The sequence below is a fragment of the Salvelinus namaycush genome, chromosome 16, assembly GCF_016432855.1.
Source record: "Salvelinus namaycush isolate Seneca chromosome 16, SaNama_1.0, whole genome shotgun sequence".
NCBI classification, from domain to species: domain Eukaryota; kingdom Metazoa; phylum Chordata; class Actinopteri; order Salmoniformes; family Salmonidae; genus Salvelinus; species Salvelinus namaycush.
In genome coordinates, this window is record NC_052322.1 from 15,534,652 (window position 1) to 15,547,707 (window position 13,056).

Here is a 13,056-nt window from a genome sequence, read left to right on the forward strand (position 1 = left end):
TATTTCCAGGGTTGGGTAGGTTACTTTCTAAATGTAATCCTTTACATGTACTAGTTATGTGTCCAAAATTGTAATCAGTAACGTCATCTGATTACTTTTAGTTACTTTTTGGTTAAGGGGAACCTTAAGAGGCATTAGAAGAAGACAAAAAGAATCCATCAAACTGTGAAAATATTCCTAAACATAATTACAGGGCTCTTCTGTAAAAGAGACCTTGTTCTCAGCATGACTCCCTGCTGGTAAAGGTTCAATAAAAACTCTCAAATAAATCAAATGCATTTGGTGTGTCATCATAGTGGACTCACTCAGGTGGAACAAACTAAAACTTTTTTCAATGCTGAATTCAATCTAATTGAGAAAACAGAAAGGAGTCATAATGTATCTTTTCCACAAACATCCTTTCTGAATTTAAAAGTAATCCAAGAAGTAATAATCTAGTTTTTCAAAAGTATTTGTCTATCTGATTACAATATTTTTGCTGGTAACAGTAAGCTATTTTGTAATCAGATGACATGTAACTTACTACATGTAATAAGTTACTCCCTGTCACGCCCTGACCTTAGAGAGCCTTTTATTGTCTCTATTTGGTTTGGTCAGGGTGTGATTTGGGGTGGGCATTCTATGTTTTGTTTTCTATGATTTTGGTATTTCTATGTTTTGGCCGGGTATGGTTCTCAATCAGGGACAGCTGTCTATCGTTGTGTCTGATTGGGAACCATACTTAGGTAGCCCTTTTCCCTCCTTTCAATGTGGGAAGTTAACTTTGTTTGTGGCATTAGCCCTTAAGCTTCACGGTTGTTTTGTATTGTTAATTGTTATTGTTGTCGTCATTTCTAATAAAAAGGAATATGTAAGCTCACCACGCTGCACCTTGGTACGCTACTTACGACGGCCGTGACACACCCCAACCCTGAATATTTCCCATGTCTTATCAAATAAATGGTTTCATAGAAGAGACAGTTAACATGGAGACTAGCATGTATGCTGGTAAGAGGTGTTTTGCTGCAAGACAGTTTCAAGGTTAAAGCTAATAATGAAATGACTTTACTTTGTTTCAGGTGGCATTGCTGCGAGCTCATGCTGGAGAGCATCTTCTGCTTGGAGTTGCAAAGAGGTCTATGTTGTACAAGGACCTCCTGCTATTAGGTGAAGTCAAGATAACATCTTAGCTACAGTACATCACATATGTCATATCATAGACTAGTTATAATTGTCAGAATAGTTTATGATAGCAATATGATACTTGTTTGGGGGGGGGGGGGGTCATCAAACACAGAGTGATCCTACCCTACAAGACAGTTCTTTTTTTCTGTTTTTTTATAGGAAATGACCACATTATTCCCCGGAACTGCCCCGAGTTGGAAGTGATCCGGGTAGCAGTTAGGATTCTGGACGAGCTAGTGCTGTCCTTCCAGGAGCACCAGATAGACGACAATGAATACGCTTGTTTGAAAGCCATTGTTTTCTTCGATCCAGGTACTACATGAAACACATCACTTTTAAAATAAACAGACTATCATTCGAGGGCAGTAACTTTTGTGTTGAAAAATAAAAATGATTACCAGTGAGTAACACAACTATTGACTAGAAATGGTTGTTCTACGAGCAATATGACCAGGCAGTGAGTGACCAAGCTATTGACCAAACACCTACTCTCTCCTGCTCCAGATGCCAAAGGTCTGAGTGACGCCAGTAAGATCAAGCGGATGCGTTACCAGATTCAGGTCAGCCTAGAGGACTACATCAACGATCGGCAGTATGACTCCCGGGGACGCTTCGGAGAGCTGCTCCTGCTGCTGCCCACACTACAGAGCATCACCTGGCAGATGATCGAACAGATACAGTTTGTCAAGCTATTTGGGATGGCCAAGATTGACAACCTGCTCCAAGAGATGCTCTTAGGAGGTTAGCCTTCTTGATATTGTTACTGAGAAACAACAATTCTAAATCTATGGCCAAAAGTAATGCCAAAAGAATTGAGTACAAACAAGTTTCCATTAGTTCTATTGTCTAAAGAAGTGTACACTCTTCAATAGGATAAAATGCTAGTTAGTTATCATACTGTATTACCAATGGACAGTGTCACAGTGAATGAGGAAACTAACTGTTTGTGTGATTTTTGCATGTTTTGTGGTTTCCCTCAGGTTCTGCTAATGAGACAACTCACACACCTCACTCTCTGCAGCCACATCTGGTTCAGGAACACCTCAGCAACAATGTCATTGTGGCCAGCAACATGGCTACTCCCATCCATAACGTCCAAATCTGTGAGTATCAATAACTACATATGCCCGACTTTAAATGTCCAACTCTGAGGGCAGGTTCCCCAAAAACAGTTTAAGCCTAGTCCTCGATTCAAAAGCACTGAAAGTTGTGTACGGGACACCGACCATAAAATGTACCTAAAAATGCCTGAGATTCTCAACCAACGATGGGCTCAGTGGCATCAATCCACTCCCATTTGCAACAGTCAGGTAGTTGGAAGGACAAACAAGCTTGGCAGAATAATCCACTAAATTCTTCAGAGAGACTAATCAGGCTTACTTTGTCAAAGAAAACGTCTGTTATTTTTTTCTTAACATTTTTAATTCCCTCAGAAATTTCACAAAAGTGCTTATTCCTTGTCTGGAAGAAAAAAAAGTTTTCTTTCCAAGTAATGTCATGCCACAAGGTAAATATGCTGCTTTGCTGTGTACCTGACTGACTGTGTAGTTTAGTGAATTCCTTCACTAACTGATTCTTTCTGGTTTGTTGCAGCCACTCCTGAAACTCCAATTCCCTCTCCTCCCACAGCCTCCAGTTCAGAACACTATAAGATGGCTCAAGGGGTTATAGCCACCGTGCCCAAGCAAACTAGCTCCATCCCGCAGCCAACCATCACCAAACAAGAAGCCATCTAACATAGAACTGGACCCCACAAACCCCGTCCAACAAAGCATTCACAATTTCATAATCTTCACTAGTATCTCTATTTATTTATACATACTCAGTATAAAGATGAAAAACAATTCATATGTGAGAAACACTTATTCTCAACAAATCTCAGGAGTGTACTGTACAGTTGGGATACATTAGTCAACTGACCCCCACCAGAGGTACATAGGCCTAACAATATTATTACATGTACAATGTAGTATCAAGCAGACAAGAGATGAGAACGACATTGTCATGGTTTTAAATAATGTAATAATGTGACAGACATAGCTATATAATAGGTAGTCAATTGGTTCAGATTTTTTTTTTTTTTTACTTTTTCAAGTTCTATTCAACTTGCTGTATGACAGTTGTGTTTCATTGAAATATGTCCCTGTCTAATATGGTTTAATATGTCCCTGTCCATATGTTCTAAAAATCGCTATTTAGTTCTGTAGTAACGTGCTTAAATGTTTGAATGAAAACAGCGCAGTCCATTTAATACTGTATACTCTCTATGGAGCCACTTCATAAAAGCTTAAGGCATTCACAGGTTGAGGAACTCACAATGTTTTCCAATTTGAAATAAATGCATTGCATTGGTGTTTAGATATAACAAATATTTGCAGTTTTACTGTAAAGACATGTTAGTGTATTTTGTTTGACTATAGAATCCTTTTGTGTCATGGTATTATAACTACTAAATTACAGAATAAACTGGCCTTTCATTCAATACACTGGAAAGATGGGCAATATGTTTCACCTTACAATGTGAAGATGAATAAAATGTCGATGTTTATTTTTAAATCACTTTGCACTGCCCCTTATTTAATTACACGATACAAGTACTTAATGGAACCTTAACTTATATGGTATGAGACCAATAACATCTAAATTAAAAATGTAGAAGGCATAGCCTATCCACTGTTAATAAACCCTGATTTTATGTCAGAAGGAAAACATATAATTTGCTACATTATTTCAGAGGTCTCCTCCTGTCACCCTATATCTATCACACATTTGTCTGGAAAAGTCAATATTGTACAACAAGTTAAGTGAATGAGAACTAGATGATTTGTTATCTTCATTTTACTGTTAGTTATTAGTTATTACTAAGCTATGGTATTGAAGATGAAGATAGCCTACAATCATCAAGATGTGTATTTCTCAATTATTATTAGCATGGTATTATGATATGGATAATGGTCAATGACCATAATGATATTCAATGTTTATTTATCGAGGACAGGTTAACGCTGGCTAAAGAATTAAAGTGACATTTCAAAACCAGTTTGAATTGCTTGTCGGCTGTTTTCGTCTCTGACGAATGAAAAGCCGTGGCCTACGTGGCAGTGCATGGTCAGGATAAATAGTACAAGGGGTGTTTCTTCAGGCTGATAACATGTCATAAAGTAATTGCAGATTGCTGTGAAATAAAGCTTCTCATAGATTATTTTTCTACTTGAGTAACCTAAAGAAAAAGTCAGTAATATATTAATCGATAGGTTCAAGACAAGGCATTTACATTTTTGTGTTTGTTTCATTTCTAGCAGGTTGTATTGGTTATCTCTGTCACCTCCCCTCCATTTCTCGTTACAGTAATAGGCCAACTTCGAGTTTTGTTAACAAGTGTAGTGAAATAAAATATTTTACCAGTTCATTGCGGTCCAGTGTGTGGAGTAGTGTGGTCTTACATGCATGTTTAGGAGCGTGTAGCAGCGACAATGCAATAGAAAAGGCTATTGTCTATTTAGAATTTCTATGACCTGTCCCATTGAAGCCAAAAGGGGACAGCTGTAACGCAAGCGTTCAATCCAATTTGCTCAATCTCTAGGCCTATCAACCGACGTTTGTGGTGCAATTGCGCCATCTATCGGATCCAATGACCGCAGAAAACCTGTCTATTATCAGGTGCATATCACGCGCATGGACTTTACTTCACATTATAGAAGGCCTAGGTTAACCATTTTCTTCTGAAGATGATTAAATATAAAGTGTGTATCATAAATTACATTTTAATTTCATCTGTATAAATATGTATCCGAATAAAAAAAACTAAAGCCAACACAATTCATAATAGCCTATTTAGGGGTTGATGTATAATTTTGATCATGATTTGTTGTTACAATGTACTGTAAGCAAGTACTGAATGACGCAGCTCATCACATGCTTCGGAGTAACCAAAGAGAGAAAGAATCTCGCGCCACCCGGAACTGGCCGCGGATTGCACTAGAAAGCTAGTCGTCACTAGTTATTACAGCCACAAAGTTATAAACCCCGCCCGTTTCTACAATTTATATTTTCAAAATGTGATTTTAAACCTAACCCAAACCTTAACCACACTGATAACGTTATGCCTAACCCTGACCTTAAGTTAAGACCAAAGTGCTCATTTTGTTCTAATTAATTTTTACGATACAGCCAGTTTTGTCTGTGGCTGTGGTAACTAGTGGAAACCCAGAAAGGTTGGTTTGTTGTTGGCAGCTCCTGTTTTGATTTACTAAGCATTCGTCTGGAGAACACTTTTGACCCTGGAAATACAAAAAAAAACTATCGTCATTCTGGTTGGTATTCAGAATCCGCAGTGGCTTGCAAGCACAGCTTCTCGAGTGCAGCGCGGTCAAAAGCAGAATGTATGGGAAATACAGGATAGTGTTTACAATACAGTGTTTTCAAGATATTGTCGTGACATTTATGTTGTTTAGGTCACTGCTGTTGCTGTAGGCTAGACTAGAGAATACACACCATTTTGTGGCTACAGTGTATGACTAATTGCTGATAACAACCTTAGAGATGTTCTGTGGTAATTGTGGTATTTCTCATGTGGTTCTACTGTCTTGTAATGCTCTCCAGTCCAGGTTTTCTTGTACCACGACTATTTCTGCTGTGTTGTTTTATCCAGACATGTATGTGGTATTTGTTTATATTTTAGTGGCCAAAATGATGTCTGAAGAAAGCGCGCCTATGAGGCACATTGATCTTGGGTCTCCTCCTCCTCTGGAACCACCAGCGGCTGGTTACAGGTTCCCCGGCCCTCCGCCACCCATCTACTCCTGCACTCTGACCCCTGAGCTGGTAGCCAAAGCCCGGGAGGAGCTACAGGAGAAGCCAGAGTGGAGGCTGAGAGACGTGCAGGCCCTGAGGGACATGGTGCTGAAGGAGCAGCCTAACCTCCGAACCAGGCTGGACGATGCCTTCCTCCTGCGCTTCCTACGGGCCAGGTATATCATGATGTATTACAGTACCTACCCATAATGCTCTGGGAAACTGTCACTAAGCGTCTCAGAGTAGGAGTTCTGATCTAGGATCAGTCCCCCCGTCCATATAATTATATAATTATGATTTGAAAGTCAAAACTGATCCTAGATCAGCACTCCTACTCTAATACTGTTTATGAATATGAGCCCTGGTTTCTTCTTATTCAAGATGTTCTATCTTAACGCTAACATAATGGTGTCCTGTCCCATGTCCTTGTCCAACCACCAGGAAGTTTGACTATGACCGTGCCATGCAGCTTCTCCTTAACTACCATACCAGTCGGCGGGCCTGGCCTGAGGTCTTCCAGGACCTGAAACCTTCCACTATCAAACATGTGTTAGACCTGGGCTTCCTCACTGTCCTGCCCCATCCAGACCCTAATGGACGCTACATCCTCTGTCTCAGACCTGGTCAGTGTGTTAGCTCGCACTATCTAATGTATTTCCATGTCCAAGAAGGGCTCTAACTCTTTTTTTTCATCTTTATTTGGTAACAATTCATATGAACATACTCATCGTAGAAGAATAGAACAATAGAATAACATTTGATTTAATCTATAGGAGACGGAAATTGATAATTTACAATGCCCTATGAGCTATGTATAATTAAACAATAAGGCACGAGGGGGTGTGGTATATGGCCAATATACCACGGCTAAGGGCTGTTCTTAGGCACGATGCAAAGCGGAGTGGCCATATACCACAAACCCCCGAGGTGCCTTATTGCTATTATAAACTGGTTACCAACGTAATTAGTAGTAAAAATAAATGTTTTGTAATACCATTGGTATACCGTCTGATATACGACGGCTGTCAGCCCATCAGCATTCAGGGCTCGAACCACCCAGTTTATAATACACTATAATGCATGACATAGGAGCTAATAGCTGCTCATAAACATATACAGCAAAAACAAAAATTGGAATCTTGAAAACATGTCTGCCAATAGCCTTGATATAACAGATTAAAGTTGTCCTATGCTTGACCTTTTTCGGTGTTACTAAATACAAATTATTTTACAACAGGAAAATGGAAAGCGAATGATTATCCATTTGAGGACAACATCCGGGCAATTTACCTGACTCTGGAGAAGCTGATTCAGCCAGAGGAGACTCAGGTGAATGGGATCGTCATCTTAGCAGACTACACTGGGGTGGGCTTGTCCCAGGCGTCCAATCCGGGCCCATTCCTGGCCAAGAAGGTTGTCAGCATCCTTCAGGTAACCTTATTACTATTCTGATATTTAAGTTTTGATATTATCAACCATAACATCATGATCAAAGTACACTCGAATCAGATCTCAAATATTTATCTTATCAAACACCCTTAAGAAAGATACTCTTGGCTTGTGTATTTTGTAAATAATATAAATAGATTTGAATTTCAATGTTGCATTTCAGGATAGCTTCCCAATAAGAATCAAGGCTGTTAACATCATAAATGAGCCCCGGATTTTCAAAGGGATCTTTGCGATAATTAAGCCTTTTTTGAAGGAGAAGATGGCAGAGAGGGTGAGTCTTTCTTCTTATCCTCCTTTTTCTGTACACATTAGCCTGTTGAATTTTGATCACTGCATTCAGATTTAATTTAATCTAATTGTATTTGTCACATGCGCCGAATACAACAGGTGTAAACCTTACCGTGAAATGCTTACTTCAAGCCCTTAACCATCATTGCAGTTTTAAGAAAATAGAGATAAGAAAATATTTACTAAATAAACTGAAGTAAAAAATAAAATAAATATTAACAAGTAACACAATAAAATAACAATAACGAGGCTATATACAGGGGTTATACCCTGATGAAGACAGCTTGTCTGTCGAAACGTTGGACATAACATTTTTTGCATCTGAGCTCCTAGCTGCTCTCCTTTATTTGTTTTATATGTAGGGGTTACCAGTGATATAATTTTTAGTGAATTCAAATGTATTTAGCCATTATGAATTAACTTAATCAAATGAACAGGAGTACTTGAAGTACTGTATGCTCCTTTGTGATTCTGTGACACATCAGCCTAACATAATTCCCTTTATTTTTCATACAGTACGTTCTCCATGGGTCAGACCTGCGCTCTCTGCACCGCAACATCCCTCGATCCGTCCTGCCAGAGGAGTATGGTGGGGTAGCCGGCCACCTCGACATGTCAGCCTGGTCGAAGACATTACTGGACTCTGAGGAGGAGTTTATAGTGGAGTTCTGCCAGCCAGATCCTCTAGAGGGCGTAGTTCTCCCAGACTCCATGCTGTTTGAAGGGCAGCAGTCTGGTGGTGCTGCCCAGGATGATGACACCTTCAGGGGGCTACGCTCTCAGCTCTACTACTGTTACTGATACTGACCATCACCTCTCTCTCGTTAAACTACTGTGAGGATACTAGCCTGGTCCCAGATGTATTTGTGCTGTCTTGCCAACGCCTATAGTCATTTATGTGACAATGGCCATAGAAGTTGGTTAAACAGCACAACTAGATCTGGGACTAGGCTATGAGAACACTACTGTTTCTTTTGAAACATTTATCTATGTTTTATCATGTTCCCATGGGGCAAGTTTTCAATGTTATTTAGTAGAAATGTTATTCACTACAGGAGGAACTAAATAGTCGTCTGGGCCCATATTCAAAAAGCGTCTCAGAGTAGGAGTGCTGATATAGGATTGGTTTTTACCTTTGAGATCATAATTTTATACAATTATATGGACATGGGAGACGCTTTACGAGTTCAGGGCCTACTACATGGCCAAGCATAAGGCAGCTTCAGGTTCTGGCAAAGAGGCTTAATAGGAGCTGCCTCTCGGTTTCAAACAATTTCCAGTGTTACATTTATTTCCTATATAGGAAGACGATCAACTGTGCCCATTTGAAATGCCACTCACTTCCGCTTTCTCCTTCATTTCTCAGAATACATGTACTGAGGCTGTTCCTGTTAGACTTCCTCTGCATGGTCATATTCAAACACCATGTTGTAGCCTTACCGGATCCATACTTTGCCTTTAATCTATTTTCGATAATGATAGATGTGCAAGGGGTTATGAATGGGGTTTAATTTGTAACCATACAAGTTGCCACTTTTATCCAAAGCAACTTACAGTGCAATGAGTGGGTAGCCTACAATTTTAGCATGTGTATGTGATCCCTGCAGGAATTGAAACCAGTGATGAACTTGCCATCGGTGGTGCCACGCTCTTACTAACTGAGCCACTCAAGACCTGTAATGTCTGAGTTACTGGGAGCCCTAGCCTACAGTATGACATGTGCATTCGTTCTTATTAAGACACATTTTACTAGTCCTGATCAGTTAATACAGCCTGGCTTCTAACATAGTAAACATAAATCTGTAACACTCAAATTACAGTAGTATGATATGTTACATTTGGTATGGTAACATAAGACCAAAGGTTACTTAAGCCAAAAACTAAAGTGGGGAGGATGGGTGGGCGTATAATGCAAACGTCTAGCAACCCAAAGGTCACGTGTATTGAACCACATCACAGACAACTACTGCAACTACTTAGCATGTTAGCTAGCTAACCCTTCCCCTAAACTTAACCTCTAGCCTAGCTAACGTTAGCCACAACAAATTGGAATTCGTAACATATCATACGTGTCGCCAATTTGTAAGACATTGCACGAATTGCAATTCGTGCAATTTTACAATGACGGCCAAACCCTCCACTAACCCGGACGAAGTTGGGCCAATTGTGCGCCGCCCTATGGAACTCCCGATCACGGCCGGTTGTGATACAGCCCAGGATTGAACCAGGGTCTGTAGTGACACCTGAGATGCAGTGCCTTAGACCACTGCACCACTTGGGAGCCAATATATTAAATGGAGGGAGACAGATTTGTGTTTACTATGTTACATCTACCCCGGAGTCCAGGTTGGTTATTTCACGTTCATCATGATTTGATTTCACCCACTAGCATTGTAGATAGTGGATAGTTCTAAAATAGTAACGACAGTATTACATATTAACGTCACCATAATTGACATTTAGCTACATGAAATGGCCTTGTTAATGCATTGTTCTAGACAAGTTTCAATCCACAGACAGATAATTATTTTCATATTTACAGACAGATACCTGCTTTATGTTTTCTTTGCATTATACCAATAGTGACAACACTTCGGGCTGGTTTCCTGGACACAGATTAAGCCTAGTCCTAGACTAAAAAGGATGTTCAATGGAAATTCTCCATTAGTACAGAACTAGGCCTAATCTGTGATTTGAAAACCAGCCCATAATGTTCTGTTTTAATCTCAACCCAGGGTACAGAAGCCAGTTCTATGGGGGACCCCACCCAGCAACACTGGAGCTATATTTCAGTTTTTGCCAAATATTATTACCACAGGTCATTTAGAGATTAGGTTATATTGCCACCAAGAATGTGCAAAGCTGTCATCAAGGCAAAGGGTGGCTACTTTGAAGAATCTCAAATATAAAATATATTTTGTTTTGTTTAACACTTTTTTGGTTACTACATGATTCCATATGTTATTTCATTGTTTTGATGGCTTCACTATTATTCTACAATGTAGAAAATAGTACAAATAAAGGAAAACCCTTGAATGAGTAGGTGTGTCCAAACTTTTGACTGGTAATGGTTATTCATTATTTTATGAAAGGCCAAAGTGTTTTTTAAATATTTTATTTTGTCCTTGTTACATTGCACAATGTTATATTGTAATTAGCTAAAACATGTATTCTTCTAAGCATGTCTGCAGTCAATCAAGTGTATTTATAAAACCCTTTTTACATCAGCAGATGTCACAAAGTGCTATACAGAAACCCAGCCTAAAACCACAAACGGCAAGCAATGCAGATGTCCTCCCTCATATTGCAGAGTAAACCTAAATCGATCAAGAGATTAATAAACTAATTTCAAATGCAGATGTTGTGTATTCTGCAAAACCCTTACATGTCCATTAGGCCTAGAGGATGCTTTGCACATAGAGATCTTAGGGCAGTGTTCCCCAACTAGTGGCCCACAGGACGAATTTGGCCTGCGGGTGATTTTATTTGGCCCCCCAAGTTTTCTGAGCAACAAAAGTGTTTGTTTTGTTGGACATAAAAGACTAAAAACACCAGCAAATTGGCTCCAAGTGATTTTAATTTTGGAAGTCGGTTCCAAGGTATTCCCACACATAATATATATATATGTGATCATATACAAACGTAAGCAAGGTTTGAAATGATTATGTTTTTGTCAAATGTTATATATGCTTGGGCTTCTTGCGGTCAATTTGCAGTCTACCAATTATTTGTAATTATGTTCTGGCCATCCACTTAAGTAAAAATTGTCCTGGGGCTGAATTTAGTTGATGATCCATGTCCTAGGGTATGCATGGGTAGAATAGAACATGGACCGGCTTCCCAAAAGCATATTAACCTCTATGGGATCGGTGTCCCCCCACGGGATGGTTGAGCTAACATAGGCTAATGTGATTCACATGAGGTTGTAAGTAACTACAACATTTTCCAGGACATAGACATATCTGAAATGGGAAGAAAGCTTAGCGTCTTGTTAATCTAACTGCACTGCCCAGTTTACAGTAGCTATTACAGCGAAAGAATACCATGCTATTGTTTGAGAGTGCACAGTTATGAACTTGAAAATGTATAAATAAACCAATTAGGCACATTTGGGCAGTCTTGATACAAGATTTTGAACAGAAACGCAATGGTTCAATGAATCAGCCTAAAACTTTGCACATACACTGCTACCATCTAGTGGCCAAAATCTAAATTGCGCCTAACCTGGAAAAGTACATTATGGCCTTTCTCTCATCAAAGATGATGAAGAAGAAAAAAACACAAAAAAACGGTATTTTCTTTGTATTATCTTTTACCAGATCTAATGTGCTATATTCTCCTACATTAACTTAACATTAACTTTTCCACAAACTTCAAAGTGTTTCCTTTCAAATGGCATCAAGAATATGCACACCCTTGCTTCAGGTCCTGAGCTACATGCAGTTAGATTTGGGTATGTCATTTTCGGCAAAAAATTGATCCTTAAATAAGGCTAAATTCATCGTTAGAACCTCCATAGTCCCCTCATTAAATCCCTGAGATGTTTCCCAAAACCATTATTAACATTGCACTTGAAAACGTTCATAATCTAAGGAAAACTGAGATGACTGTGTTAAAATATAAACAGTAGACAATAGGCACATTTCAATCATATTGAAATACATTGCATTTTGAATTGACTTCTATTTGAAGTTTCTCGTTTTAATGTCAGGTGCACAAGTAGGACACACTGGAATGTCTTTCTTTCTACTTGTAGGTTACTGTCTGTCACTTGTCTCAATAGATTTCTTGATGTGTAGCCTAACATGCGCAATGATGTGCCAAATTGGTAATTTAGTGCATTTGTATTGGGTAAGCATTAGAATAAGACACCTCAATATTTGCAGCCGTAGGTGGTAATATCTCTAGGAGCTGATCCGTCGTAAGTATTGTGAAATAATTATAATGTTAAGGTAAGATTTGAATGGAGAACGCTGATCCGAGAGCAGCACTCCCTTTCTTTCGATCATATCAGTAGGGTAACGTGGGGGAAACTGTTCCCCTTAATTTAAAACTTCTTAAGGATCGGCGTCCCGTCAATGGGACAGTTGTAAATCATGCAGCGCGTTATGTCAAGATCACAGAATTTAGAGAAACAACAAATTTCAGTAAGCTGAAAGCTTAAATTATTGTTATTATAACTGCACTATCCAATTTACAGTAGCTATTACTGCGGAAAAATGCCATGCTATTCTTTGAGGAGAGCTCCTAACAACAAAACAGTTTTTTCACCACGATAGGTTTGATAAATTCACCTCCGAAGGTGAAATGTGTACTTACATTCTGAAATCTTGCTCTGATCTATCATCCAAAGGGTCC

General features: G+C 39.2%; 2 protein-coding genes across 5 annotated transcripts in view; both read left to right on the forward strand.

Moving 5' to 3' along the window:
• Positions 1-3,724, forward strand: part of LOC120061071 (hepatocyte nuclear factor 4-alpha-like) — a 30,137-nt gene extending 26,413 nt beyond the window's left edge. For all 3 annotated transcript variants that reach the window (XM_039010586.1, XM_039010584.1, XM_039010585.1), the window contains exons 6-10: positions 1,059-1,146; positions 1,324-1,476; positions 1,669-1,905; positions 2,145-2,267; positions 2,758-3,724. In XM_039010586.1, the coding sequence (XP_038866514.1) occupies positions 1,059-1,146; positions 1,324-1,476; positions 1,669-1,905; positions 2,145-2,267; positions 2,758-2,900 (744 nt within the window). In that variant the 3' untranslated portion in view covers positions 2,901-3,724. The remainder of the gene's footprint in view (positions 1-1,058; positions 1,147-1,323; positions 1,477-1,668; positions 1,906-2,144; positions 2,268-2,757) is intronic.
• Positions 3,725-5,179: 1,455 nt separating this feature from the next.
• LOC120061072 (alpha-tocopherol transfer protein-like) lies at positions 5,180-9,907 on the forward strand. 2 transcript variants are annotated; one of them, XM_039010589.1, is made up of 6 exons: positions 5,180-5,546; positions 5,846-6,134; positions 6,400-6,581; positions 7,196-7,389; positions 7,571-7,681; positions 8,215-9,907. In XM_039010589.1, exons 2-6 carry the CDS (start codon positions 5,854-5,856, stop codon positions 8,497-8,499), a joined length of 1,053 nt encoding a protein of 350 aa, XP_038866517.1. In that variant the 5' UTR covers positions 5,180-5,546; positions 5,846-5,853; the 3' UTR covers positions 8,500-9,907. The 2 variants fall into 2 exon arrangements, with proteins under 2 accessions (XP_038866517.1, XP_038866515.1); XM_039010587.1 differs by having other exon boundaries at positions 5,180-5,477.
• Positions 9,908-13,056: the final 3,149 nt, after the last annotated feature.